Source organism: Nomascus leucogenys, chromosome 6, assembly GCF_006542625.1.
Source record: "Nomascus leucogenys isolate Asia chromosome 6, Asia_NLE_v1, whole genome shotgun sequence".
NCBI lineage: Eukaryota > Metazoa > Chordata > Mammalia > Primates > Hylobatidae > Nomascus > Nomascus leucogenys.
Window position 1 is genome coordinate 56,197,096 of NC_044386.1, and position 27,790 is coordinate 56,224,885.

Consider the following 27,790-nt stretch of genomic DNA (forward strand, 5'->3'; position numbering starts at 1 on the left):
CGGACAATTCCTCCCTTTGGCCTTTGCGCCAGAGTCTTTGATTTCTATTCAGATGTAGATCTGCTGAGAGCCTGATCCCGCAGCCATTAGAGGTCACGGTGAATGGGGATCTGAAAGGTGATGTCACTCCAGAGGATGGAGTCTGGAGAGGACGCCTGTTGAGCGTCCCTTAATATACATTGAGTACTTACTGTGTGCTAGCCCTGAGATTGATGCAGGATACAGTAGTGAGCACGTCACAGTGGGGCAAAGGGGCCATAAACAAAATAACATATTAGGGTAGGTCAAAGGGGTTGGAAGCCTATAGGGGCAGCTTCCTCCACTGAGCAGTTTATCCTGGGGACCTAGAAGCCATAGGAAAGCAGGCCTGGGTTCTGCCCGGGAACTTCTGTGCCCAGGGTGGGTGCCTGTCCTGCCATCCTTCCCAACTGGCATCTCTGCGGCTGCTCCCAACCCCCAGCCCTGTGGGTGGCTCGTTTGGGCATCCCAGCCCAGGGCGTGGGGCCGGGGCTTCCTGGAGCTGGGTGTGGAGCCAGGAATGGAACAGAGGAGCCATTGAGCTGCCCGCAGAGTTGCCACCTGGGTGCCCACAGGCACTGCAGGCTAGAGCTGAGGAGGCCCACGCCAGCCTGGGAGGGGTCGCGGCTCTGGGCATGGACCCAGGACTTGGGTAAGAAGGGTGCTGCCTGCAGGCTTGGTGAGGGAGAGGCTGGAGGGGCTCTGTGGAGTGGAGGAGCAGGGGTGGGGGGACTATCGGGGGCTTAGATCACATACCTCTGCTGGCCAAGCAGCTTCTGGTGACACAGCTTCACTTGGAAAGACTGTCCCCTCATACGACCCCACCCGATCCAGATTTGGGCTTCCTCTCCCGAATGAACAAGGAAAAGTACTTCCTTTGTCCATTCTTCCTGTTTTATATGAATGGAGTTAACACTGTCAGGAATTTGACAGTAAACATGGTTCCTGCCCTCAGGAAGCTCACAGTCTTCAGGAAGCCCAGCACAGAGACACCTAACAGACCTGGGGGGAGTATGAAAAGGCTTTCTGAAGAAATAATCTATGAGAGTTAGCTCTTGATGAGGAAGGGGAAAGTGATCCAGGCAGAGGGAAAGCCTTTGAAGTAGAAAGAACATGCAGCTTTCTGGTAACAAAGTGATCCAAGGTGAGTAGAGAGAAACTAAAGAGGAAAGTGGAAGCTTTCAAATCTCTTTAACTACAGACTTTCTCCTGAAGCACTGGAGAGCCATCGCAAGGTTTATGGATAACGTGTTGGTTGATTCAGACACTGTTAAGCGGCTGCCACAAGAGTGTGATGCTGGCTGCCGACTGACAGAATCATCGAAGGTGGGCTGACTACAGAGCCCCCTTGGTCAAGGGGTGGGGCTGTGGGTGCCAGTTGGCCTGGGAGGAAGCAGCTTGGGTGGGTAGGGGTGAGTGGATTTATTTTCTCTACTTCCTGGTGGAAGGAGGACTAGGGGTGAAGGGCTCCAAGGGGAGATAGGCGATGATCAAGGAGAAACATTTGTCTAGTGCCTACTGTATGCCAGGTGCTTACTGGAGCTGGAAAGACAAAAACAACAAAGAGCTCCAGATATGGATAGCCCGGTGGCGGTAATGGGATGATCTGAGATGGTGGTTATCCCACAAGCAGGCAGAGACACAAAGGAGGTAGTAAAGGAGCTGAGGGCATGAATAGAACAAGGTGGGAGCTGAAGACCCCAGATGAGATGGCAGGAGCCATTGGGAGGTGCCTCAGAGGGAATAGCAGGGTGGAAGGAACATGCAGAAGGGGTCTCTGAGGTGAAGAGCTTCCTTTCTTCATCTCTGCCTTGCTAGGGGTCACCATTCCCAGTTTCTCTAACCCAGAGCAGGCCAGTCACCCCACGGCCTCCCAGCCCAGCTGGCTCCTACAGCCCTGATCTGGCTCAGAATCAAAGCCTAGACTGAGATTTAGGGAAAGGCAAGAGTGGCCTCCCCCCATGCTGCAGGCCCTGGAGCCACCTCCTGTCATCGCCTGTCAACCCAGTGGTGCAGTGCTCCTGGGGTGCTGGCAGCCTTGGGTGAACCGGGTTCAGTCTCTGCCTCAGCCAGCGCCCCATCAGGAGAAGCCCAAGCCCAAGCCCAGCTTGGAGAAAGGTTCTATTGTCCTCAGCTGTGCGCCGCCCTGAGCACCTTGAGTGCCTCTTCGGAGTGTGTGGTTTGCAGTTCACTCTGCGCTGAATGGCAGCAGGCATAGAGGAGTGGCCGTGAGCCACTTGTGTGGGAGAAAGGGGCAGCGTGGGAAGTGAAGGGCCAAAGTGAAGCCTTTCCTGTCCTTGCCCTCCAGGAGCCACAGGGACTTCAGCACAACTTCAGGGCTGCCCAAAGCCAGCTCCAGCATTCTCTCTCCCAGAACAGCTAAGATGCCCCTGGTGGCAGGTTGGCAGCCTTTTGCACAAAGGGCATGGGGTTCCAATCACCTGGTTCCTCCACTTATGTAGAATCGTCCTGGACATGTTCCCTAACTTCCTTGAGCCTCTGACTCCTTAAAATGGGGACAGTAGTACCCACATGACAGGGATGTTGTGAGGATCCATCAGCAGAACTGAAAAAGTGACTACTCAGCCTTCCGTTCCCCGGTGCTCAGCAGCTGTTTATTTGTTCACCATCTGGAAGCGCCCTCATAGGCATGGACCATGCTAATCTCTGAGTTGTCTCACTATTCTTTGCTTGCTCTTTGAACTCTTCCAACACCTTTGTAACTGTTTCTCTGAAGTAATTCCCTTTGTTGAACCACCTGGTGTAAGCTATGGTCCTGCTTGGACCCTGCCTTGAGGCAGGCCCTATGGCCCAGTAGCCTCCTTCTGGCCATTTAGCCTAGGAGATGGCCTAGAGGCACAAAATTAGTAGAAAATATGTACCACTTGGGGCCGGGCGCGGTGGCTCACGCCTGTAATCCCAGCACTTTGGGAGGCCGAGGCGGGCGGATCACAAGGTCAAGAGATTAAGACCATCCTAGCCAACATGGTGAAACCCCATCTCTGCTAAAAATACAAAAATTAGCTGGACTTGGTGGTGGGCGCCTGTAGTCCCAGCTACTCGGGAGGCTGAGGCAGGAGAATGGCGTGAACCTGGTAGGTGGAGGTTGCAGTGAGCCGAGATCACGCCACTGCACTCCAGCCTGGGTGACAGAGCGAGACTCCATCTCAAAAAAAAAAAAAAAAAAGAAAGAGGTACCACTTGGTTGGCAGCCTAGTGGGGGAGCCCTGTAAAGGAAGAGCCAGAGCTTGTCCCCATCCAAGCTCAGAGCCTTCCCTTGAGTACCTGGGGGTCTGGGTCAAAGGCAGCCTACTTGGGACTCTTGCTCCCATGGACAGAGTACCTTGGGAGAAGCAGAGTTGCCTCTCTGCTCCCTGAAGCCCACTCTCTTCACTCTCCTCCCACAGCTAGCTATCCTAGAAGACTATGCGGACCCGTTTGATGTTCAGGAGACTGGTGAAGGCTCAGCAGGAGCTTCAGGAGCCCCAGAGAAGGTCCCTGAAAATGATGGCTACATGGAGCCCTATGAGGCTCAAAAGATGATGGCCGGTGAGTGACAGGGGCAGGGGAGGTGCTCCCTGAGGCCTGGGCTCTGCAGAACAGCCTTTGCGACTCACAAGTCTAAGGACTGATTCTTTGGTCCCTGGAAAATATGGAGAAAGTCTTTTCCAGGTCCTTAGGGAGGATGATCACTGCCTTTCAGAGTCATTTTGGAGAAGCAGCTGTGACCTGTGAGACCTGAAGTGGTACAGGAGGCCACGGAACTGAAGGTCAGATAGAAGTATTCAAGACAGGAAGGAAAAGATAGTGGCGAGGGCTGGGAGGATCAGTGATCCCAAAAAGAGAACCAGTAGCCTTGGGAGAGGGGATGAGTTTGAAATGAAACATCTTCATGGCAGTTGGAGAAAGATGACTAGAAATATAGTTACAGTGGGTGCCACGAGCCTGGGCAAGTAGTCCAAAGAGTGAGGCTAGGGAGAAAAGAGTAAGACCTGGTCTTGGGAACAGGCTGAGAGAGAGTCCAGGGGAAAGAGATCAAATAGGGGAGATCAGAGAGGACAGGATGGGTCTGTCCAAGCCACGGCCCTGAGGCAGGGTGAGAGGAAGTTTGTTCAGGAGCAGATGATGTTAGTGCTGGGTGTGCACGGGAACCTAGATGAGAGAGTCCAAGAGGGGCAAGGCAGTGCTTCATAAGCTAGAATGAGGTATCTGGACCTGCTTCAAAACGGGGAGTGGAGCCATGATGAATTCTTGAGCAAGAGAGGAACAGGATGAAAATGTCAGCTTTATTACTGATAAAGTTGATTAGAGAACATTACTTATGTTCACTGCAATGGGCTTATGTGTCATCACAATGGGCTTCTTAATACTTCACCACAGAATTAAACTTGCCCAATCAGGCTTGGGCAACTCAGTAGGCCTAGTGGGGGAACCCTGCAAAGGAAGAGCCAGAGCTTGTCCCCATCCAAGCTCAGAGCCTGCCCTTCAGTACCTGGGGCTCTGGGTCAAAGGCAGCACAGGAGCAGGCCACTGACTGCATGAACCAGAATGTTCTTTCTCTTCAAGAGAAGGAGAGTGTGCATTCACTGACCAATGCAATACACTGCTCTTCCTACTTGGGAGAGGTGGCAAGGGAGGCAGAGAGTGGTCAAGAATATCCCAGGAATACTATTCCATGGAGCCCTTGGAAACATAAGCCTACAGAATGGAGTTTCACCCTAGCATTAATCTACATACGGAAAGATGAGGGTGAAGGTCACTGGGTATTGGCAAAGAACAGATGGGATTTGAAGAATGAAGGAGGGCCAGGTCCAAGGAGAACAGTGTAGTAGACAGAAATGGAGAAAGTGAGAAGCTGACTACTCCATTTAGGTCAGAGGGTGTGGACCCCAGGAAGCCCCCATGAATGCCCTGAAATTATATGTGAAAATATGGGAGCACATTTTTGGGGGGAGGAGCTCCATAGCTTTTATCATATTTTCACCGGGGTCAATGATCCCAATAAAAGAACTACTAGCTTTGGAGAAGGTGGTCAGTTTGAAACAATGGTATGTCAAAGCGAAAGGTCTTTATGGCAATGGACACAAATGACTGAAAATACAGATGCAGCAAGTGCCATGAGGCTGGGCATATAGTTCAAGGAATTAGGATAGGGAGAAATGCATAAGACCTAGTCTTGGGGAACAGAGGCCAAGAGAGGATCTAGGGAGAGGCCAGATGGGGGTGATCAGAAAGAAAGTCTTTGCCAGGTCCTTGGGGAGGATGGTCACTGCCTTTCCAATAGTCATTTTGGAGAAGCAGATGTGACTTGTGTGACCTGAAGTGGTACAGGAGGCCACACAACTGACGGTCGGATGTTAGCATTCGAGATAGTCAGGAAGGACAAAATAATGGTGAGGGCTGGGTCAGTGATCCCAAAAAGAGAACCAATTAGCTTTAGAGAAGGTGATGAGTTTGAAACCATGGAATGTCAAAGTGAAGGGTCTTTATGACGATGAATGTAACTTGTCGAAGGGAAAGTTTCAAGGAGCGGGTGGTCCACAGTGTCTGGGCAGCAAAAAATAATTCTGTGATTGTGAAACGATATCACTTGCGGGCTGGGCGCGGTGGCTAATGCCTGTAATCCCAGCACTTTGGAAGGCCGAGGCAGGCAGATCACCTCAGGTCAGGAGTTCGAGACCAGCCTGCCAACGTGGTGAAACCCCCATCTCTACAAAAATACAAAAATTAGCCAGGCATGATGGCGGATGTCTGTAATCCCAGCTACTCAGGAGGCTGAGGTGGGAGAATCGCTTGAACCAGGAAGGCGGAGGTTGTAGTGAGCCAAGATCGTGCCATTGCACTCCAGCCTGGGTGAGAGAGCAAGATTCTGTCTCAAAAAAAAAAAAAAAAGAAAGAAAAAGGGAATGATATCATTTGAGACAGAAGGAAACAAATGGAGCTTGGCATCAGGGAGGAAGTGGACAACGGGAGGGTTGTGCCTCAGTTTCCTAAACTCATAAATTTTAGCTACCCAGCCCTCGCTAGCTGTTGCAGGATCCTTTTCCTGTCTTTTACTCTGGTGCCCACCTTCCCTTGCCTTCATTGGCTCCCTTGCTTTTAGAGACCCAGAAGTGTTTTGAGGGTGAGGAACTCAGGATGTGTGGTTGCTGAGCTCCCCCCAGAGCCAGGGTATCTCCGCTGAAGGAGGCCTGGCTTGTTGCTGAGAAGCATTGGAGGAGGGGAGCCAGAAAGCCAAGGCTGAGCCCTCACCTTTCCCTTCCTGCCCTGCTCCGGCAGAGATCCGGGGCTCCAAGGAGACAGCAACTCAGCCCTTACCTCTGTATGACACACCCTATGAGCCAGAGGAGGATGGGGCCACCCCGGAAGGTGAGGGGGCCCCCTGGCCCCGGGAGTCCCGCCTGCCAGAGGATGATGAGAGGCCCCCCGAGGAGTATGACCAGCCCTGGGAGTGGAAAAAGGAGCGGATTTCCAAAGCCTTTGCAGGTGAGTCCTGGTGGAGAGGGCAGTTCAGCTGGGGCCTCTGAGCAGCTTTCCAGGCTCAAGAGAATGGAAGAAGTGGATCCCAGGAACCCAGAGAGGCCCAGGATCAGGACTCCAGGGAAATGCAGTTGAGTTCTGTACCACAGGGGGTGGGGTTGGCAGTATGGACACAGCGCTGTGTGCAGGGTCAAGGAATGGGTACAGGCGAAGGATGAAGGCATTCCCCTGCATCACCACCTCTTGGAAGCTAAGAGGCTTGGACTACTTCTCTCTTTTGGGGACTGGGTATATTTAAAAATAAATTCCAAAACAAACTTATGAAACTCGTGACATATGTTAAAATACTTACATTTAATAAAAGAAGGCACTTACTTCAAACAATAAAGACAGCTATGGGTGTAATCTGAATTCTAGGGCTCTGCCTCCCAGTGGTAGGCCCTGGCAGACCAGGGGTGTCTGGCCCCAAGGAGATTTCTGAGGAGCAGAGTGAGGCTATGAGAAATCTTTTGATTGCCAAATGAAGATCAGGTTTCTTCTGTTCCAGCCACACTGCTGTCCGTCCCAAGTCCAAGTCCACCATGGAAAAGTTCATGTTAGCGGTCTGAGGTGGGTGGAGCAAGAGCCTGGAGCAGGGAGAGGGCTTTTGCTCCTGGGTCCTTGATTCAGGGGGAACATAAAGGGCTCAAATGCCATTCGACTTCATTCCTGCCCACATATGCCCCTCTCCCCTGCTTGGGCAAGGGGCTCATCCTGGAGCTGGACTCAGCCCTCCTCTGCCCTCCCCACCCTGACAGCCAGACTGGAAAACCACAGGATTCTAATATTCTTCCTGTAAAGCACACACCATTGAGGATGGGCCGTTTATCTCCAGAAGTCTCCTTGGAGAATCAATACTGTTTGGATTGCTTAATGGGAAAATCTATGCTCGTCATTAGGAAACCTCGTTAGCAGTCCAGCAGCCACCAGTGGCATCACTCTTCTCAAGATGGGGGGTGGGGATTAAATTTCAATAAAACATCTGCCCCCAAGTCTGAGTAATCCTGACAGCCTGAGGCAAGGCTGGCTCTTTCTCGCTGCCTGCGAGTTCCCAGGCTGAGGGGAAAAGGAGAAAGGGAGGCAAGGCTGTGGGTGCCGGGAGGCTATGGGAACCCAGATGTGGTGCTGGGAGGTGCTGGTCACTCCTAGTCCTTCATTTCCTTTGTTCCTGGTACCTTTGGGCCCTGGAGGCTTGTGAGAGGTCAAATGAAGGGGACCCACGGGCTGACAGTGCAAGCCCCTGCATCCTGCTGCTTGCCACCCAAGCCTCCCTCCCTCTGACCAGGCCAGCCTGGTGTGGTCAACGTTGGCTCTGCCCAGCCCTTGAGTCCCTCCCCAAAAGCTGACCTGCCTCTGCCTCTGCCTCTCCTCCTTTCTAGGCTGTCCTGTGTCCTGGCTCTTGGTTTTGGTGTCTCAACCTCTACCTCTTTCTGTCTCTGTCACTGTCTGTCTCCTCACTTCTGCTGCTGGCTCCAGTTGACATTAAGGTCATCAAAGACCTACCTTGGCCTCCACCTGTGGGACAGCTGGACAGCAGCCCCTCCCTGCCTGATGGGGACAGGGACATCTCCGGTCCAGCCTCGCCCCTCCCTGAGCCCAGCCTGGAGGACAGCAGCGGTGGGTCCTGGGGGGCTTCTGGCCAGGGTGACATGTCCTCACCCCTCCAGGCCCTGTGGGTTGGGTTGGAGGAGCTGAGAGGTGGGGCAGGGTTTGGAGACCCCAGGAAGAATCTCATTTGGGAAGAAGAAGGAAGAGACAAAATGCACATTCCTCCCTTCCCCACAGCTGTGGGATGGTGTCTTCTACAGGGAGGCCCCTTTCTAATGTGTTCCTCACCATGCTATGAAAATCCACCATTTTAAATTCACTTTGGGGAGAGCTTTGCTTGGCCAGCTCCTTTAGCAATGCAAATACTCCGAGGTGGGGGTGGGAGAGACACAGCAAGTGTGGAACTCCTTGGTGCAGAGGAGCAGATCTGACCCTTGCATCTGGTGACTGAAAGACAGTAAGGGCTTCAAAGTGCTACAAGGAGAGAAAAAGAGCCCAAATGAGGAGAAAGAACGCACTTAATTCTTCCTCTATGTTCAGTTCTGCCAAGAATGGGCACCCAAGGGTGTGTGTGCAGAGGCATGAGCATCTGTTTGTACATTTGTGCCTGAATGTTGTATTTTAAAATATGGGATGAAGGAGGGTGTCTGTCCGTACGTGCATGTGCGCATGTGTGCCTGTGGCCGGGGGACCCACGGGGACTCAGCCTTCCCTTATGGGCTCAGCCGTCAGGCTCCCCTGGTCTGGGAGGGCAGAGGTGCTGCCTCTGGGCCTCTGTGGGTTGGGGAGGGGAGCCAGTGGGCAGCAACGTTGGGGGTGGGGGAGGGACAGGCTGGCTGGTGGCTTTGGGCGGGATTAGCCTGTCAGGATGGCACCAAGGGGAATCAGATAATTGTTCTCAGATCGATAAGTCATTTCTACAGAATGGCTTGGCAGGGTGATTTGGAGAACGGTAATGAACTCTGAGGAGGAGAAAGAAACAATATTATCAGTGCTGAAGCCACCCTGAGAGGATGGACTGGGGGAAGGCAGGCAGCTGCTCTGGAGGGAGAAGCATGCATGGTTTCTTGGGTTGCTCCTCTGCCCTCTCCTCCCACACTGTGGGGACTGCGAGGCCCTGTGTGGCACAGAAGGCTGGGCCCACCCCCACCAGGGGATGGATCCTAGAACATTCCTTTGATCCTTTCTGGGGCTAGAAGAAGTAGGGGTTGGGCACTGGCTATTCAATAGGGACCTCTGAGGACCTCTAGGGTCCTTAGAGTCCATGATTGATGTGTTCCCCACAGCCCAGTTTGAAGGACCGGAGAAGAGCTGCCTGTCACCTGGCCGGGAGGAGAAGGGGCGGCTACCTCCCCGACTCTCTGCAGGGAACCCCAAGTCAGCTAAGCCCCTAAGCATGGAGCCCAGCAGCCCCCTGGGGGAGTGGACAGATCCAGCACTGCCTCTGGAAAACCAGGTGTGAGTGTCTGTGTCCAGCTGGGGACTCCCTCCCCGGTCCTCCCCTCCTGGCACTGGCTTCCCTACAGGGGACACCCACAATGGGTGGGCCTGGACGGCGAGGGACCCAGCAGAGATGCCCCCCTTCCTCTCTCTCATCCTTAGCTGGTATCACGGGGCCATCAGCCGAACCGACGCCGAGAACCTGCTCCGGCTGTGCAGAGAGGCCAGCTACCTGGTGCGCAACAGCGAGACCAGCAAGAATGACTTCTCCCTCTCCCTCAAGTGAGTGAGGACGGTTGTGGGTGCAGGGACAGCCAGCAGGGTGGAAGGGGACTCCAGGATTCCCCTTATGCCCAACTAAGCTGGGGAGGTCCCCATCCCCCATGAATAATCCCCAGGCACTGGGGGTCCTGAGATGTCTGAGACTCAGCCCCTGCTCTCAAGGAGCTCAGAGTCCACTGGGAGAAATAGTTGATCCGCAGCATCCAGCTCAGAAGGGTTCTGTTCTAGCTGTGTGGCCTGGGCCCCCTTAACCTTTCTAGGCCTCAGTTTCCTTACTAATGAAATGGATGGGGGATAATATAGGGAAGGATTAGGTGAAATAATGCATGGGAAGTGCTTAGCATAGTGCTAACGGCTCAATAAATTATCACTGTCATTATTAATGGAAGCCCAAGATGTTCTAGAAGCACAGGCAAGGAGATAGGAGCTTTGTGTGAGGGAGTCTGTAGGGTGCAGGGGGGCTGGTTCCTGGAAAGAGGGCAGGGCAGTGGACACAAAGTATTCCTGTTTACTCTGAGGAAGGGTGTGTGTGTGTGTGTGTGTGTGTGTGTGTGTGTGTGTGGGTGTGTTTGGGGATGGGGGGTGTCTGAGCTTTTGGGTCCTGGAAGAGGTAGAGGAGGCAAGGCCCTCCCTCCCCATCAGGCTTTCCTCCCAGGAGCAGCAGATCAGCCTCCCAGACTCCCTGGTAGCATGGCCAGCCCTGCCCTAGGCAACCAGCAGTTCTGCCTGGTAGACCCTGCAACCCATGTTAGGAAGCCAGTGGGGTGGTATGTTCATTTGCCTCCCGCCATCACTAGTAGGACACCTGCACCACTTTCTACCACATTCTCTGGGACCGTCAGAATATAGGTATACCCTCCCATTCAAACAAATCCAATCTATGGAAACTTGGGGCTGCTAAACCAGACATATTTGGGGGATAATTATTCAACTTCACTAAAAGATAATAGAAAAAGTGGTGGGCGTGTTGGCTCACACCTGTAATCCCAGCACTTTGGAAGGCCGAGGCAGGTGGATCACCTGAAGTCAGGAGTTCGAGACCAACCTGACCAACATGGTGAAAACCCGTCTCTACTAAAAATACAAAAATTAGCTGGGTGTGGTGGTGAGCACCTGTAATGCCAGCTACTCGGGAGGCTGAGGCAGGAGAAGCGTTTGAACCCAGGAGGCAGAGGTTGTAGTGAGCCGATATTGCGCCATTGCACTCCAGCCCAGGCCAACAACAGCAAGACTCTGTCTCAAAAAAAAAAAAAAAAAAAAAAAAAGATAATAGAAAAAGTGCCGGACTATAGTCAGGTAACCTGAGTTCTATTCTTGGATTTGATAAACTAGCTATGTGATCCTAGGGAAATCACTTAATATCTCTGAGCCTCGGTTTCTACCTTTGTCAAATGAGTTGATAGATTATCACTTTTTTCCCAGCTGTCATACTCTAGGAGTCTGAATTATAAAATCAAAGAAACATTTCCCAGAAAAGTTTTTGTCAAAATTTGATTTACATAACCTCAGAAATGTGTATTGCTTTAAAAATTATAAACTTCATGGAGCATACCAAGCAGCCTATATACCATTTCTAAACCAACTACTCCCCTGCAAGATAGATCTCTTTTTTATAGACAGAAAATAAATTCAAAGAGGTTTGTTACTTGCCCAAGGCCACCAGGTAATAAAGTCCCCAAACCAGGATTTGAACCCAGCTCTGTCTGACTCCACAAACTGTGGTATTCCAGGGCTCCACCAGTGCCATATTATTGTTTGGTACAGGCCAAGGTAAGGGGAGATGCCAGGGGTCTGGCTTCCAGAGTGGAGCCCTGCCAGCCTGCCTTAGCCTGGGAGGTAAAATGGCAAGGCAGGCCTGGAGACCTGCTCCCGCCCTGGCTGACCTGGCTCCAAATCTGTCTGCCAGAGCCTCATTTGCATATAAATGGCTTATCTGAAATACAATTATGGTTTCTCTTCTCTCCCTAATGGAAGAGCTTTCATTGGTAATTAAACAACTTCCTCAAAAAGGCTTGCCAGCCTGGTCCTGCAGCCCAGCTGGTCCTAACCCCTGTACCCTGAGGGTCTGGCAAGGGCTTTGCTGTGTCCTAATGGACCCTTGGGACTTTGTCCCAGGAGGTGAGAAAGCACAGCCATCCCCTCTGCAGGAGGTTGGTTATCCAGATGGCGGCTGAGCTCTCTGGCCACTTGTCCTTAGCCAGATCTGTCTTTTGAGAAGATACAATGTACAGCTTTTAGAAGAGACAATTCCCCAGGTGGACTAAGGGAGAAGGGGTCAGCCCCAAACTGAAAAGAGGTGAAGGAAAGCAGGGCCCATGCTGCTGCCCACAGCCTTGGGCCTGACAGGGACACTGCCTCCCCTCCCCACAGGGGCTGTTTGCCTCAGGCCCTTGGCTCCTTTCCCCAGGGGCCTGTGCTGTCAGCCCATTATCTCAGGCCTACAGATGGCCCCGGCCACCCTGCACCCTGACACGCCCAGCCCTGGGGCCCCAGGCCTTTTCCTAGCAGTCTGCTAGGCTCCTGAGGACTCCATACCTGGGGAGGCAGAGAGATGGAGTTTGGGGCCTCCTTTTTTCCTCCTATCTGTCACCTCTCTTCAGCCTCCCAACTCTGATTTCTCGCTTGTGGGCCTGGTGAAATGGGTCCAGGCAGAGCCTTTGTACCCAGGCAGGGGAGGCAAGTGATGAGGATTGCCAGCCTCCCCTCTCCAGGGGGTGGACCTCAGGATGGAGGCAGCCCCCTCACTGGTTCTGCTTTCCACACTAATCTCTAAGCCCTGTCCTTGTCCCCAAGTAGGCTCTGGCCAGCAGTATATAACACTTAGGCTTCAGGGCTCCCCAAAACATTCCTTACCCCTTGCCTGTGCTTGGGTTTCAGACCTGAGGCCTGACAGACCAAGCCTGTGGTAGTTTAGACAAATGTTCTTGGTCTCACTCCCATGCCCTCTCATGGGCCGAGGGTCCCTGGACATTTAGGAGCTATCCAGAGCTCTGAGCAGTGGGGTCCTTGTCTTGAGGGTGGGACCAGGCACTAATGCAGATTTCCTGATTGTGGCAGGGAGATGGGAGAGGCAGGAGCATGTCCCCTCTGAGCAAGGGAGTGAAGTCATTGTAGGCTGAAGGGCCGGATAAATGAGCTAGGGGCTTGGTTCAAGACCCAGAAAGGAAGAGAGTGAAGGGATATCCCCAGGAGGACGCAGCTGAGCACTCCCAGATTTTGGGGGATCTTCCAGATCAGCTTCCCCCTTCCCCCTACTCATTAGAAGGGAGAGCCCCAACGAAGACTAGCTTGGTTGTCACATCTGTCCACCCGCCTGCCAAGGGCATATGTGGTTCCACATGAGTCACCAGGAGCCCCTCACGGGTGTCCTACCAAACAGCTCACGAAAGATGAGGTTAAACTGGCCCTGGCCACAGAGGCTGGAGGGCCGGGGTGCCTGGACTCCAGGGTTGGCCAGCAGGGGTCGGGGGTGGTGCTGGCCGCTCAGTTTCCACCTGCACACACCCTGTATGCTCCCTCTACACACATTCTTGGCACACCCAGTGGCCTCACCACAAAGCCAATGCCCAGTGCTACCTACTTACACCACCACCACCCCTGCTTTCTGGACTGACCCCCACCTCCCCTAATCACCTGTCATTCTCAGCTGGCTTCGGAACCACCGCATTTGCTGTAGGGATTCTCAGCTGGCTTCGGAACCACCGCATTTGCTGTAGGGTTGGGGAGGGTTACTGGATGGCTGGATGGGGGGCTGAGGAGAGCCCCCACTCACCAAAGTCTCCTCTCCTCTTCCCAGGAGCAGCCAGGGATTCATGCACATGAAGCTGTCCCGAACCAAGGAACACAAATATGTGCTGGGCCAGAACAGCCCGCCCTTCAGCAGCGTCCCTGAAATTGTGCACCACTATGCCAGCCGCAAGCTACCCATTAAGGGAGCCGAACACATGTCCCTGCTCTACCCTGTAGCCATCCGGACTCTTTAGATGTGAAGTCAGGGCACTGTGATAGACCTGTACCCAGCCCTGTGCCCATCACCTGGCTGAGGGCTGTGGCTCTTGCCAGGGACATGATCTTTCAAACCCTTCTCCTGGGATCCAGTAGAAGCTGGAGATTCCGTAATTTATTCTAAAGGGAAAGGGCTCCTGGGGCCTTGGAGTAAGGGGTTGTCTGGAGCTGGGGATAGAGGAATCCCTGGAGAGAAAGGATAGCCCCTGGAGGAAGGGGGTTCCAGAGCTGCTGGGGTCTTAGGGAGTTTCAGATTGGCAGCTCCGGCTCCTTTCCGACCTTAGGGCAGAGGTGGTGACCTCCACCACCACCACCCTCTCCCCACTGGGTCCGTGCGAGGTAGAGCAGAATTTGGCCCCATGGGGCGCCTGACCACCTCTCGGCCTCCGTCCCCGACTTCCACCCCAGACCGTCGGAGGGCTCCGCCCAGAGTCTGGTACAAGGTTTGGGGAAGACAGGCCCCTGGGAAGCAGCGGGCTTTGGGGGGTGGGGAGAGAAGGGGAGGAGCTCGGGCAGAGGGAACTGTGCAGTCCCCAGGCCGTCCCGGCTCCGGGCCAGAGGCAATAAATAAACCCGATCCTGCCGGGCACAGCCGCGCCCGCGCCTCCGGCGCCGTCCCCGGGCTTACGGGGGAGGGAGCGGAGAAGCGAGCGCAGATTCTGCTTATAAATCAGCTCTGGAGCAGACACAGCCCGGCTGTGAAAAGCACTTTCGAAGCATCAAGTTCCTTTCTTTGATGAGATGTCAAAACATCCCCGCCGCCCCCGCCCCGGCTAGGGGCACCCGAGGCCCGCTGGCCGCGCGGCGCCCCGTCCCCACGGCGCGCGGCTTCCCCAGAGCGCGTCCAATTTCCTGCCAACAGCCATTTGTCTGGGAGGAGGGGAGGCGCGGAGAGACAAAGAGGCAGCGCGCCAGGCCCGGGCGCGGGGCGGCCTGCTACGCGGAAGCCGCGCGCCAGCGGAGGCGGGAAGGCCGGCGGGGCGGGTCGCGGGGGCCGCGCTCGTCTGCTTGGCCGAAGAACTGAGGGCCTGCAGCGCCCCCCTCGCGCCCTGACGGAAGGGTTTGTCCCGGGGAGACCCGCGGGCGTGGCGGGCCTGCGAGCCCCTAACCACCGGCCTGCGGCCTAGGACCGCACCCCGACCGGCGCCCACCGCTGGAACTCGCCCAGGCCTCTGGGCCGACCCAGGGAGGCCCACTGGGCCGCCAGGCGGAGCGGCTCTCAGGCTGCCCCAGGCCCGCCCCACCCCGCGGGCAGGCTGGTCAGGACCCCTCGACGTGCTGGTCAGGCACCTTCGGGGGACCGCTGCGTCAAAGGGCCGTCTGAGGGCCTTTTCCAGAACCTAAACGTGCAACCTCCAAAGTGTGCTGTGAATCACAGTACTTAAGAGTTTCTAAACCAGTGGCTGTTTTCTCGAAATTGAGGATATGTGGTTATGTAGGCGTTTTGTGGAAACAATAGGAAGGATCACTTAAAATTGGGCACTCTCTTGCCTGGCGCGGTGGCTCACACTTATAGTCCCAGCACTTTGGAAGGCCGAGGCGGCAGATCACCTCAGGTCGGGAGTTCGAGACCAGCCTAACCAACATGGAGAAACCCCGTGTCTACTAAAAATACAAAATTAGCCGGGCGTGATGGTGCATGCCTGTAATCCCAGCTACTCGGGAGGCTGAGGCAGGAGAAATCGCTTGAACCCGGGAGACAGAGGTTGCGGTAAGTGGAGATCGCGCCATTGCACTCCAGCGTGGGCAACAAGAGCGAAACTGTCTCAAAAAAAAAAAAAGGGGGGGCGCACTCAGAGAAATTCCCTCAGAGGGTTGTCCTGTCTTTAAGTCGACTTGGAGAGCATCCAGCCATTTTGCAGATGAGAAAACAGGCCCAGAGAACAGGTTGGGTGATGTGTTCATTTGTCTCCTTGCTATCATCTCACTGCCTGGAAGAGCCATGTAGGCACAGGTGCCCAACTCTCCCTTTGCTCAGAGAAGGGCCGGGAGTGAGTGAGGTCCTGGTAACAAGCCAGGCAGCTCTGGCTCCCTATAGGCTCCAGCTGAGTCTAGCCCCTCCCGCGTTTTCTTCCCCAGCCCACCTCCTCCAGAAGCTTCCACACCCTCTCTTTCTGCCCCTCCTGAGCAGGCTCACCAGGCCTCACACCAGTGGCTGACAGGCCCTCTGTCAGAAAGGGTACCCCTGGGCCGGGGAAGGGATCTCCAGCTGGGGCACTCTGCCTTGGGCCAGCTCCTTTACTCAGGACACTGGCCAGCTTGAGAGATGTCTGGGCCAGCCTGGTGAGCTGGCTGGGTGAGTGGCTTCCTCTCCCCATGCCCCTTCCGGTCCTAGGGTAGAATAAAGAAACCCCGAAGGCAGAAAAGTGATTTATTTGGAAGGGAGACTACTGGAGCAGGGAGAAGAGGGCTGAGAAGCATTGCATACCTAGGTATTGGGCAAGGGTCTGATGAAAGAACGTGCTTAAAACCTTGGGTGAAATTAGTTGTGGTGTTAGACTGGAGTGCCGAGTGGGTTTCTGTAAATGGCTTGCCATGGGTCCAGCCTCTACCTCCTGCAAGGCATTTGCCAGCCGTCTGACAGTGGGGAGCCCAGAAGAGGAGGAGGTCTGAGAGTAGGGAGGGTTCTAAGATGCCAGCATCCGTGCTCCCACTGCATCCTTACACTCACCGCCCCAACACACATACAGACATGCACACACATAGTACTTGTCAGGTCAGCTTGTCTTTTGAGATTTGTTTTGTTTCTGAAGTCTGGAAGCAGAGGTTTCACTTTGCCCCAAACCAGTAGCTCCCCTACTTCTCACTCTAGTCCCTAGACACTGCCCCCCCACCATTTCTCCAGGCTGAGACACATCCTGGTTCTGGGGGTCCCTGAGCCCACCCATGGTGACTGACCATGGCCACCTGGAACAAGGTTGGGAGGTGAGAAATCAGAGAAGACTAAGGCAGCCAGAAATAGGAAGAACAGAGGTGAGGTGTGGGCTGAAACCTCTGCTCAACTGGGCAGTGGGCAGAACCCCTGGGCAGGGGCCTAGAAGTTCTCATAATGGTGGGAGAAGTGAGTCCGGTCCTGCCTGTTGATGAGCTGACAGGCCTTTTCCACATTCTTGGTCATGCCAGGGGGGCCACAGCTAAACACCCCGATCTTCCGGACCTGTTGCAGGAGGAATAAGTGAAGGCTAACTCATTGCTCAGAGGCAGGGATAACTCAGTGTTCAGAGGAAGGGGTAGCTCCCTAGTTCAAGACCAGCCTGGCAACATAGCAACATCCCTGACTCTAATTTTTTTATTTTTAATTAGCCGGGCATAGTGGTGCACTCCTGTAGTCCCAGCTACTTGGGAGGCTGAGGCAGGAGGATTGCTTGCGCCCAGGAGTTGGAGGTTACAGTAAACTGGTATTGCACCACTGCATTACAGCCTGGGCAACAGAGCAATACCCTTTCTTTAAATTAAAAAAAAAAAAAAAAGCCAGCAGTGCTCCTGATGGTTTGCTTTGTACTATGCATGGGGAGGGCTGGCTCAGTGTTTATAAGTCTAGTGGAATTTTGCTAAGTGCTAGATCAACATTTCTAATAGGGCTTGGGTTAATCAGTGTTCAAGTTGAAGAACAGCTCGGGGTCTCATGAAGGGCTAGACCAGTATTTGTGAGTAGTGACTAGCCCATTCATGGTAAAGGTTCCCTCAGTGTCCAGGGTGAGGACTGACTCAGTATTGGTGAGGGTAGCCCTGAGTTTATGGCGAGGACTAGCTCAATGATTGAGCTCTTCCTTCTGGACAATACGTCATGGCTTCAGAGATGGCAAGTCCCTATTACCTGCCTCCTCCTTTAGCACCTAAGGGTGACCCCCACCTATCCTTTCCATTCCATTACCCCACCAATCTCCCAGGGGATGGGTTCTCATCAACAGTCGATTTCTTCCTTGGTGGGGAAGGTTTGGGAGCTTTGCTCAGACCCCAAATGATAAAGAGGAAGAGAACCTGGTTATGGGTTGGACTGACCTGGGGGTGGACCTCCTGCAGGGAGTTGAAGAAGGGCTCAAAGGGAGGGCGGCCAAAGTGGGTGATGGAGCGCAGGCCTGTGAATAGACTCCGGTTCAGAACCTTCTGGAAGTGCCGCTCACAGATGTACTATGGTAGGGAAGGGTGGAACAAAGTTCAGCCAGGCACAGCTAGGGTCAACTCCTAGCTCAGACAGTGGCCCACATACCCTCCTGGTGGGCCCTGACATACCAGCATGGTGGTCCTGAGGTCGAACTTCTCAGCCAGCTGGGTGATGTAGATGTGCACAGACACCAGGTCCTGGTGGTCGTTCTCCTCCACCTCTCGGATGATGTCAGCCAGCCACTCAAACTGACGCTGGGTCCGCGTCACCCAGATGAAATAGATCTGGGGACACAGGGCTGGAGCTCAGGACCCAGCTCAGCTCAGCCTCCCTAAACCCCACGGGTGTCCATACCGATAGAACTCTTCTGACCTCAGCTAGCTTGTGCCCTTCCCCAGACAGCCTGGGGAGATGGAGTGTATGGGCCACAGGGCCAGGCTCTGAGGCCAGAGATGGAGTTGGCCCAGGGCATGGAGAGGTGGAAGTGAGAGACCCCTGGGCCATGGGAAAGATCACTTGGTGATTGGGAGGTGACGGTCTGTGGGGTGGGAAGCAACTTTCATGCTCAGCCTGTCCTACAGCTCCCTCCAGTGGTCCCTGGTCAGGCTGCCAGGCACCTAGTGGCTAAAGGGCATTTCACAGAGCAGCCTCAGGGAGACCCAGCAGCTGCCTGAGCAGATGGGAATGGGCTCAAAGAGAGACCAGCGGGTGGAAGCTGCCCTGCGGGGGGCCCTCTGCAGCTTCCGAGGGAGGAAAGTGGGGCTGTGTAGTTAAGAAGCAGAGGGCAGAGGAGAGGAGGGGAGCTGTCACCCTCTGAATGCTGACAGCACATGGGCTGGGCCTCTGCCCACTGCATTCCAGCGCCCCTGACTCACCTGCCAGGCCCAGAGAAACGAGCAGGGGCCTGCCACCAGGTCCAGGCTGGTGTGAAAGGACCCGTGTGAGGGCCTGAGGGTTTGAGCTGTGTTCCTGGGGCCAACCTGGCCCACCAGCCCTGCCTTGCCACCACTCCTCCTCTTCCTCTTGAGAGCTGAGCCAGTTTCACTTGTGCCCCACCCAGCATGCCCTTCCCTCTCCCAGCCCAATAAGGCTCCAAGTGCTGTGCTCCTCTGTAAGAAGGAATGGGTTTCTTTACCCCCTCCAACCTTGCCTGGAGGAACTCCCAGAAGCAAATCCTATGTGGAGCACCCCTAACTGAGGGAAGGAGTCTTTGTAAACCAGGCAGGATCCTGGAGGCATCCGCAAAGCAGTTCTGTCCTTCAGGGTCTAGGGATATCCTGATACCACCCCACCCACCACCCAACCCCAGGTTTCAAACCACCTTGCCCCTGCCCAGTTCAGGGAAGCCAAGAACAAAGGCAGAGGAGAAAGGCACAGATGGGTACCATGACAAGGAAGAAGGGGCCATGGGTTGGTGGGAAGAGGGGGTACTCACCTTCTTACAGAACACTTGGCAGCTGACAGATGACTTGAAGACCAGGTCTTTGAGGATGGAGGCAAAAGGGGTGACCCCAATGCCCCCTCCCACTAGCACTGACACCTCAAACTTATGCCACTCCTGGTGGCCCTCTCCAAATGGTCCATCAAGGTACAGCTGTAGGGAGGGGCATGGGTTTCAGTTAAGCTTGGCCACCACCATAGATCGGAAGCCAGAAATGAGAGAAAAGGAAAGGCAGATACGTATATGGAGTGAGGGGAAGAGGAGGGTTTGTGGCATTATCTGGAACAACCAGTCTCTAGGTACAGAGAGGGGAGGCACAGAGCGGGGAGTCTAGTGCTGCCGGGCCAAGGCCTTCAAAGGGGATATGGGAGCATGTGGCACATCTGGCCTGGGTCCGGTACCTTTGGGTATCTGGCACATCTGTCACCCGTCGGGGCTGAGTAGATCTCCCTGAGGCGAGTGGTCCAGGGCCCTGCTGCCCGGATGTGCAGGCTAAGCGTGTCCTCATGGGGCGCAGAGGTCAGTGTGAAGGGGTGGTACTCGGTGGTCCCCAGAGCCAGGCAAGCAATCCGCACCCACTGCCCTGACTTGTACTCAAAGCCTTGGGGCCGCTGGAACCGCAGGTAGGTCACTCCTGGGGAGGGATGGTGGGTGAGAAGCTGCTGCCCTGAACCCAGCAACAATGTGGCCTCCAGAGAGCTCCCCACCCACAGCCTCAGCTCTGCTTCTGGAATATGACAAGGGAGACCTCCCCCATCAGAAGCTCACCCTGTGGGGGGCCAGGCAGCACTGGGGCTGAGGGTCAGCCAGACAAGGGGCAGCCTGACCTGAGCTTCTCTGCTCTCTGTGATGAGAGAGGCTCAGGTCCCCTGGCAAAGAGCCCTCCTTTCCTTTCCTTCCTTCCTTCCTTCCTCCCTCCCTCCCTTCCTCCTTCCTTCCTTTTTTTTTTTTTGACGGAGTCTCGCTCTGTTGCCAGGCTGGAGTGCAGTGGCACGATCTCAGCTCACTGCAACTTCTGCCTACCAGGTTCAACCGATTCTCCTGCCTCAGCCTCCTGAGTAGCTGGGACTACAGGTGCACGCCGCCACACCCAGCTAATTTTTTTTTTTTTTTTTTTTTTTTTTTTTTTTTTTGTAGTAGAGTTGGGATTTCACCATGTTGGCCAGGATGGTCTCGATCTCTTGACCTCGTGATCCACTTGCCTTGGCCTCCCAAAGTGCTGGGAATACAGGCGTGAGCCACTGCACCTTGCCTCTACCAGCTCCTTTGTCCCTGCCACCCAAGGCACCTGCCAGCTCCACAGGAGACTGTGCGGTCTAGACTCTGCCTCTGCCCTGTCAGCTCCCTCAGTGCCACCAAGCTGATCTCCTGCCAGGTTAGTACCTGAGGGCAGCAGCTCCGCCTTCACCACGCTGATCTCCACCTTCTTCCGGCTCAGGCTCACCAGCTTGTCGCCCCCATAGATGATTGCTGGGACCAGGAAGAAGATGTGGAAACGGGGCAGCTGGATCAGAGCAAAGCTACCATGGATGATGAGCTGGATGGAGGAAAGAGCTCTGCTCAGACCTAGCGATGCCCACAGCAGAGTATGGGGCCAGCTCAGGCCTTAGATCCTGCATCCTTCCCCGCTGGTATATCCAGCTCCCACCTCACCACATACCATGCTCCTTCTAGGTTGCAAAACCTCACCATTCCCAACTCCATCCTCCATAGCATTCCAGGAGGAATTAGAGTATTTTCTAGATCCCTGACACCACCCTAGACCAAGTGATGTCACCTGTCACCTGGACTCATGCAGGAGCCTTCCAGTGGAAGTAGGTCTTCTACTGGTCTTGCCTCACTATAATTCCTGTCTCTTCAAAGCAGCCGGTGTGACTTTTTAAAGTTCATTTTATCCTGTTCATCCCCAGCTTTAAAAGCTTTGGTGGCCTTCCCATTGCACTACAAGGCCTCTCAAATACTCTTGACTTCTGCCTGCCAGCCGTTCTCCCCTCCCTGTTCCTCAAACATAGCCAGTCCTTTCTGCTTAAGGATCTTTGCATCTCCTGCCTGGAATGCCCTTCTCCTGGTTCTTCCCATGGCTAGCTCCATCTCATTTTTCAGGTCTCAGTAGAAACACCACCTCCTCAGGCCTCCCCTCAGTCCTCTCTACCACATCTGCCTGTTAACTCTCTTAGTGCATGCGTTGTCATCCACAGTACTTTTGTTTTTTTGGGGTTGGGGGGACAGAGTCTCGTTCTGTCACCCAGGCTGGGGTGCAATGGCATGATCTTAGCTCACTGTAACCTCTGCCTCCCAGGTTCAAGAGAATCTCCTGCCTCAGCCTCCTGAGTAGCTGGGATTACAGGCACCCGCCACCACACCCAGACAATTTTTGTATTTTTAGTAGAGATGGGGTTTCACCATGTTGGCCAGGCTGGTCTCGAACTCCTGACCTCAAATGATCCGCCCACCTCAGCCTCCCAAAGTGCTGGGATTATAGGCGTGAGCCACCACGCCCAGCCAACAGTACTTTTGCTTCCTCATTCATTTAGATGTTTACTGTCGTTTTCCCCACCGGACTGAAGGGGTAGGGACTGTTTGCCATTATAAGCTCCTAGCAGTTTCTGCCTGGCGTATGATAGGCACTCAATAACTGTTGGGGAAAGGCGCTTCCCCAGTTTATCCTCTCCTTTTCCAGGCTAAGAATACCTAACTAGTCTCCCTTTTCGGTGTAATAACTGACAAGTATCATCCAGCTCTGGTCCTTTCCCTAATAAGTTTGTCTAACATGGTCAGACACTACTTGGCCACATTCTTCCCACTTGCTTGCTCCTGAGTCTGGCTCAGTCTGACTTCTGCCTCCACCTCTCCTTAGGACCTTCCCACTGAGAGCCCAGCAGCCCCACAAATGGCCAAACTTCAAGGTATCCTTTCAGGCCATGTTGGCTCCTACTCTTAGAAGCCTGAGGCACTAGTGACCACCTCCTTCTCGCCACTTCTGCAACAATGCTCTACTGGTTCTCCCACTTTGGGCCACTCGCTTTCCATCTCCTCCACTGGCTTCATTCCTTCTGCCACCCCTAGTCATGGGTGTTGCCCAAGCCTGGTTTTGTCACCCTCTGCTCATCTCTTTCTATGCTCCGCCATGTGGCATGGCCTCTCAGCTGAGCCACAGCCCCTCAGTTTCAACTGCAGCCGCCACATGATCACCAGCAGCATGTCCTGCCACCACCTAATGCCCTGTGGCCATCCACAGCCAGCCCTGTCCCCTCTGTCTCCTGAATATCCTATCACCATTCCCACCTCTGCCTGTGCTCATGCCCTTCCTTTTACCTGGATTGCTCTTCAGTTTCCACTCTGCCCTGTCGAAGCTTAGCTTACCTCTCCCAGACCCTTGGCCCAAGTCCAATCTTCTCCTCAAAGTCTTCCCTAGCCAATTGAGCCCAAGCGAAACTCCCTTCAGTGAACTATAACTTACTGCTGGGAACACTCCGCTCAGCAATTAATCCTATATAAAGTGTTCATTTTGATCATTTCATGCATGTGCCACTTTTTGTCACAGCGAATCCTAAGTTCCTAAGGAAGAAATTAGAGTCTCCTCTTCTGCTGCTGGGCCCTACAGAGAGCTAGTACATAATAGACCCTCCACAGATACACAGATAGCTGCTTTTTTTTTTTGAGATGGAGTCTCGCTGTCACCTAGGCTGGAGTGCAGTGGTGTGATCTTGGCTTAATGCAACCTCCACCTCCCTGGTTCAGAAAATTCCCCTGCCTCAGCCTCCTGAGTAGCTGGGATTAGAGGTGCATGCCACCACACCCGGCTAATTTTTTTGTAGAGACGGGGTTTCACCATGTTGGCCAGACTGGTCTCCAGCTCCTGATCTCAGGTAATCCACCCGCCTCAGCCTCCCAAAATGCTGGGATTACAGGCGTGAGCCACCACGCCCGGCCAACAGATAGCTTTTAAACTGAACTCTGGTTCCCCATTCAGGCGTTCCCTTCCCCCAGCTAAGTCTTCCTAGATTCTTAAACCTCTCTGAGCTCTTCTTTGAACTGGCTCTTTCTTCCCCCAAGTTCACTGTTTCATTGTGGAGCCCACACCCACCCTCAAGGCTTTCTGAGCATCCAAACAGGCTGAGTACAATGGCAGGGTGACGTCATGCTGCTCTGTTTCTACACCCTATTTTGTGCTGGCTTTCCTTTTAAACCACAAGGCTGCTGCAGATTCCTTGTTGGCTGGTGGGATGGGGTGGTGGCTCAGCCAGCTCAGCCTCTGATGTGCTAGCCCTGCCCTCTTCTACCTGGATGAGAAGCCTGGCCATCCTTCCCCAGGGTCTAGTCTATACTGGGGTCCTTTACTTGTAATTTATCTTTCTTGAAGTCAAGTGGTCACGCCTGGGACAAGTGGGAACAAAGAGGGTGCTTTTGCCCTGATCTCCCTGAGATGAGATTGTCCCAAACTGCTGGCAAGGATAGCCTAACATAGAGCCTCCTCCTTTCTTTTTTCCTTTTTTCTTTCTTTTTTTTTTTTTTAAACAGGCTCTCCATCTGTCGCCCAGGGTAGAGTGTAATGGCGCGATCTCGGTTCACTGCAACCTTCACCTCCTGGGTTCAAGCGATTCTCATGCCTCAGCCTCCTGAGTAGCTGGGACTATAGGTGTGCATCACCACACTCAGCTAATTTTTGTATTTTTAGTAGAGACGAGGTTTCGCCATGTTGACCAGGCTGGTCTTGAGCTCCTCGCCTCAGGTAATCCACCCGCCTCGGCGTCTCAAAGTGCTTGGATTACAGATGTGAGCCACCGCGCCTGGCCACACCTTTTGAGCCCCTGACTTTCCTGCTGGCAGGAAGGGTGGCTCGGAATCCTAGTGATGCCTACACCCCAGGACAAATCAGAAAGGGCTCTGAGTCTTAGGGAGCCTGCCTGGCTGCTCTTGTGGATCTCTCATCTAGTTCAAAGTAGCTGCTTTATCACCAGGAACAAGAATGTCATTTCCACCCCCCAACAGAAGCAGTAGCCGAGAATGCTAGGGCTCCACTCATTATTGGGAAGAGAAGGAGAGAGGGTAAATGAGTCATAGCTTCCAAAGAAAGAGATGTTTCTTAGGAAATGCATATCATCAGTTCTAGGAAGCATCCTAAGCCAAGGCTAAGTAGTCATCTTCAGAACTGTGAAATGCTGAGCTACAGGCAAGATGAAACAGACCCTCCTATCTGTCAGTGAGAACAGAACTGCACCTGAGAGAAGGCAGGTCAGACGGCAGGAGCCAAACTGCCCCAGGCCATGGTGCAGTTTCTCTTTGTCTTGGCACAAAGGAGAGCCCTGTATGCAGTTCTGCTGCAGGGAAGAGCTGGAGCCTTGGGATTTGGTTTAGCTTCTAAGTGAGGCCCTCAGAGTACCCTTTGGGGAATTGCCTCTGCTCATGAGGAAGGCAGACAAGCAGAGCCACAACACAGGGACACAGAATCAGCTCAGGAACTAACCAGCTAGGCAGCCGATGAGAAACCCAGGGGAGGGTGAAGGGAACATGAGAAGGGAGGCAACTTGGAGAGAGGGAGGCAGGAGCCAAGGTTAAGGAGAAGGAAAGGAGATAGGTAGAGTCTTAAAAATCCATTTGATTGGCCTGGCGCGGTAGCTCATGCCTGTAATCCCAGCACTTTGGGAGGCTGAGGTGGGTGGATCACGAGGTCAGGAATTCGAGACCAGCCTGGCCAACATGGTGAAACCCTGTCTCTACTAAAGATACAAACATTAGCCGGGCGTGGTGGTGCGTGCCTGCAGTCCCAGCTACTCAGGAGGCTGAGGCAGGAGAATTGCTTGAACCCGGAAGGCGGAGGTTACAGTGAGTCAAGATCGTGCCATTGCACTCCAGCCTAGGTGACAGGGTGAGACTCTGTCTCAAAAAATAAAAAACAAAAATTCATTAGATCAGCAATCCAACTGAAGTCATTTTGAACAAGCTTATATACTGTACAGGTGGCACTTAGCAGGTGTGACTAATGCCCCCCAAAACAGGATCAGAACAAAAGTGGCAGAACCCATTTAAGATAAGTTTCTTCAAAAAGGGTGATGCCCTCTTGGGTGCAGGTAGTCCACCCAGGAGCCAAAACCAGCCACCCAAAGTGGGAAAGACTAGCTGGGCAGAAGTGATGTGGAGGTGTCTGCGAGGAATGGAGATCAGTCTGGCAGGGCTGCTACTGCAAAACCAGTGCCAGGGAGCCAAGCTTCCAAGTGCTACATATTGGGGTCATCCTAATGGAGAGCCCTGTACTATCATCTCCACCTTCAAAGAGGGACGTCGAGAAGTGAAGAGGAGGCTTCAAATAGCTTGAAATTGAATGAATGTCCCAGCTCTCCTTGCCTCCCTGGAAATGTCCTGCCCATACCCTCCTGGCCTGGCTCACAGCCAAAAGCCCTCACCAGGACATAGAGTAGGATGTAGAGATGGTGGGTCAGCCAGAAGCCCCGGAAACTGCGGCGGCGGAAGTGGTGGGAGGCGAAGACATACATGATGGCCAGGATCAGGAGCAGCACAACCCCCGTGAGGCCTGCAAAATGAACATAGGGTGGAAGGCAGAAGATCAGTGCCTTGAAAGGGGACTGTTTTGGGGCTTCCAAGGTCCCCTCTCCACTCCACTGCCCAAGTTGGGGTAAGAATGTCCCAGCATTCTCCTCTGGTCCTCTCCTCCCGCACCACTGATCACAGGTACCTTTCATTTCAGCAGACATTGTTCACTTTTCATAGCCCTTATCAACATGATTTTTGTTTGTTTGTTTGTTTTGAGATGGAGTCTCACTCTGTCACCCAGGCTCCCTGGAGTGCATTGGTGCAATCTCGGCTCACTGCAACCTCTGCCTCCCAGGTTCAAATGATTCTTCTGCCTCAGCCTCCCGAGTAGCTGGAACTACAGGCATGCACCGCCCTGCCCAGCTAATTTTTTTTATTTTTAGTAGAGACAGGGTTCCACCATGTTGGCCAGGCTGGTCTTGAACTCCTGGCCTCAGGTGATCTGCCCACCTTGGCCTCCCAAAGTGCTGGGATTACAGGCATGAGCCACCACACCCAGCCAGTTTTTCACCCATGTGATTATTTGGTTTTTGTGTGTCACTTTCCTTACTCTCGGGTTCTCAAGAACGAGGAACAGGCTAAGCTAGTTTGCCACTGAATCCTAGTGCCTAGTGCAAGGGGCTGGCACACTGTGGGCCCTATATAAATGTGTGCTGAATGAATGGATGCACAGGGTGTCCACTCTGGGCCCTCTGGGCCAAACAATGGAAATGACAGGCCGTACTGTCATCGAGTCAAGGTTTGGTCCTTGTCCCTGCACCACTCTTCGTTGGCTGCCACAGCACACAGCATGAGCACTGGCACTGTTAGTGACTGGGAAGGACCACACTGTCCCTGCTCATCACCAGGGTCCCCAAGTACAACCCAGAGTTGGTGGGAGGCCCCTCCTCTCACAGGGGATCCAGGCCATGGGTATACAGGGGGATAATACTGGAGCCAGGGCAGGGTAGGGAGGACAGAGAATGGTCCCTCAAGTGATCAAGGAGAAGAGAGGCAGAAGTTAAGAAGATTAGAGCCCTGAAGTATAAAAAAGTAAAGGTTAAGAAGGGATCTAACCAAAGCCTGTAAAGTCCTAAAAGGAGAGGAGAGCATAAACACAGCCTTATCCACTAAATCTCAGTGTGCAGGAATTAGCAAGCACCCTCTGAAGTTCAAAGCAGATCATTTTAGGATTAAAACAACAACAACAACAACAAAAAACCATGCTGTGTTTCACAGAGAGGAGCCAGTATAGAAATTGTGTTACTCCAAGGAGGGAACAGACTGAAAATATAAATAGGTTCAAGAGAGTTTGAATAGATTCACAGCTAATAGCTCTAAGATGGGTGATTATAGGGAGTTAGGAATATCCCCCAAAGGCTCCTTTCAAGGCATACAGGGTAGGTGCCTCTGTCTGGCTTGACAAAGAGCCTGCTCCCTCCCCCATGCGGCTGGGGCACAGCACTCCTCAAAGCTACTGTTACGGTATGTGTGTGTATTGGGGGAAGAGGTAGCCACTCCTATTCCACTGGAACTAGTCCACAGTAGGAGATATTTCTCCTCCTAACCCTACTAGAGGAGGAACTAGTCCAAAGTAGGGGCAGGAACCCAGTTGAGCTCCTGCGAGAAGGAGTGGAATGCAGAGTAGTCTAAGTCTCCTGCCACCCAGAAGTGTCCTCAGGCCAGAGGACAGAGCCTGGGTCACCGGAAGAGCTAAGTGAGTGAACCTGGGTTGCTCTGGGGTACAGAGAACCCAGAGCCTTGAGCTCCCAGTCAGGTCCAGAAATTCATGGATCAAGGAGGGTTCTCACCTGGTACGGTCTGGAAGAACCACCAGTAATACTTCTGGGGGAACTCAGACCTGTGTGGAAGGGACAGCAAAGAGAGACCTTGAGAGGAGA

General features: G+C 53.6%; 2 protein-coding genes across 4 annotated transcripts in view; one reads left to right on the plus strand and one right to left on the minus strand.

The window, feature by feature from the left end:
- Positions 1–14,520, plus strand: part of SHF (Src homology 2 domain containing F) — a 33,570-nt gene extending 19,050 nt beyond the window's left edge. For both annotated transcript variants that reach the window (XM_030814141.1, XM_030814140.1), the window contains 6 exons: positions 3,426–3,567; positions 6,298–6,504; positions 8,014–8,154; positions 9,372–9,543; positions 9,688–9,807; positions 13,604–14,520. In XM_030814141.1, coding sequence (XP_030670001.1) covers positions 3,426–3,567; positions 6,298–6,504; positions 8,014–8,154; positions 9,372–9,543; positions 9,688–9,807; positions 13,604–13,790 — 969 coding nt within the window. In that variant the 3' untranslated portion in view covers positions 13,791–14,520. The remainder of the gene's footprint in view (positions 1–3,425; positions 3,568–6,297; positions 6,505–8,013; positions 8,155–9,371; positions 9,544–9,687; positions 9,808–13,603) is intronic.
- A 1,646-nt stretch (positions 14,521–16,166) lies between these two features.
- Positions 16,167–27,790, minus strand: part of DUOX1 (dual oxidase 1) — a 35,611-nt gene continuing 23,987 nt past the window's right edge. For both annotated transcript variants that reach the window (XM_030814142.1, XM_030814143.1), the window contains 8 exons: positions 27,701–27,750; positions 25,763–25,890; positions 20,742–20,895; positions 19,760–19,992; positions 19,353–19,511; positions 18,046–18,201; positions 17,815–17,943; positions 16,167–16,969 (listed from right to left, as the gene is read on the minus strand). In XM_030814142.1, coding sequence (XP_030670002.1) covers positions 16,847–16,969; positions 17,815–17,943; positions 18,046–18,201; positions 19,353–19,511; positions 19,760–19,992; positions 20,742–20,895; positions 25,763–25,890; positions 27,701–27,750 — 1,132 coding nt within the window. In that variant the 3' untranslated portion in view covers positions 16,167–16,846. The remainder of the gene's footprint in view (positions 16,970–17,814; positions 17,944–18,045; positions 18,202–19,352; positions 19,512–19,759; positions 19,993–20,741; positions 20,896–25,762; positions 25,891–27,700; positions 27,751–27,790) is intronic.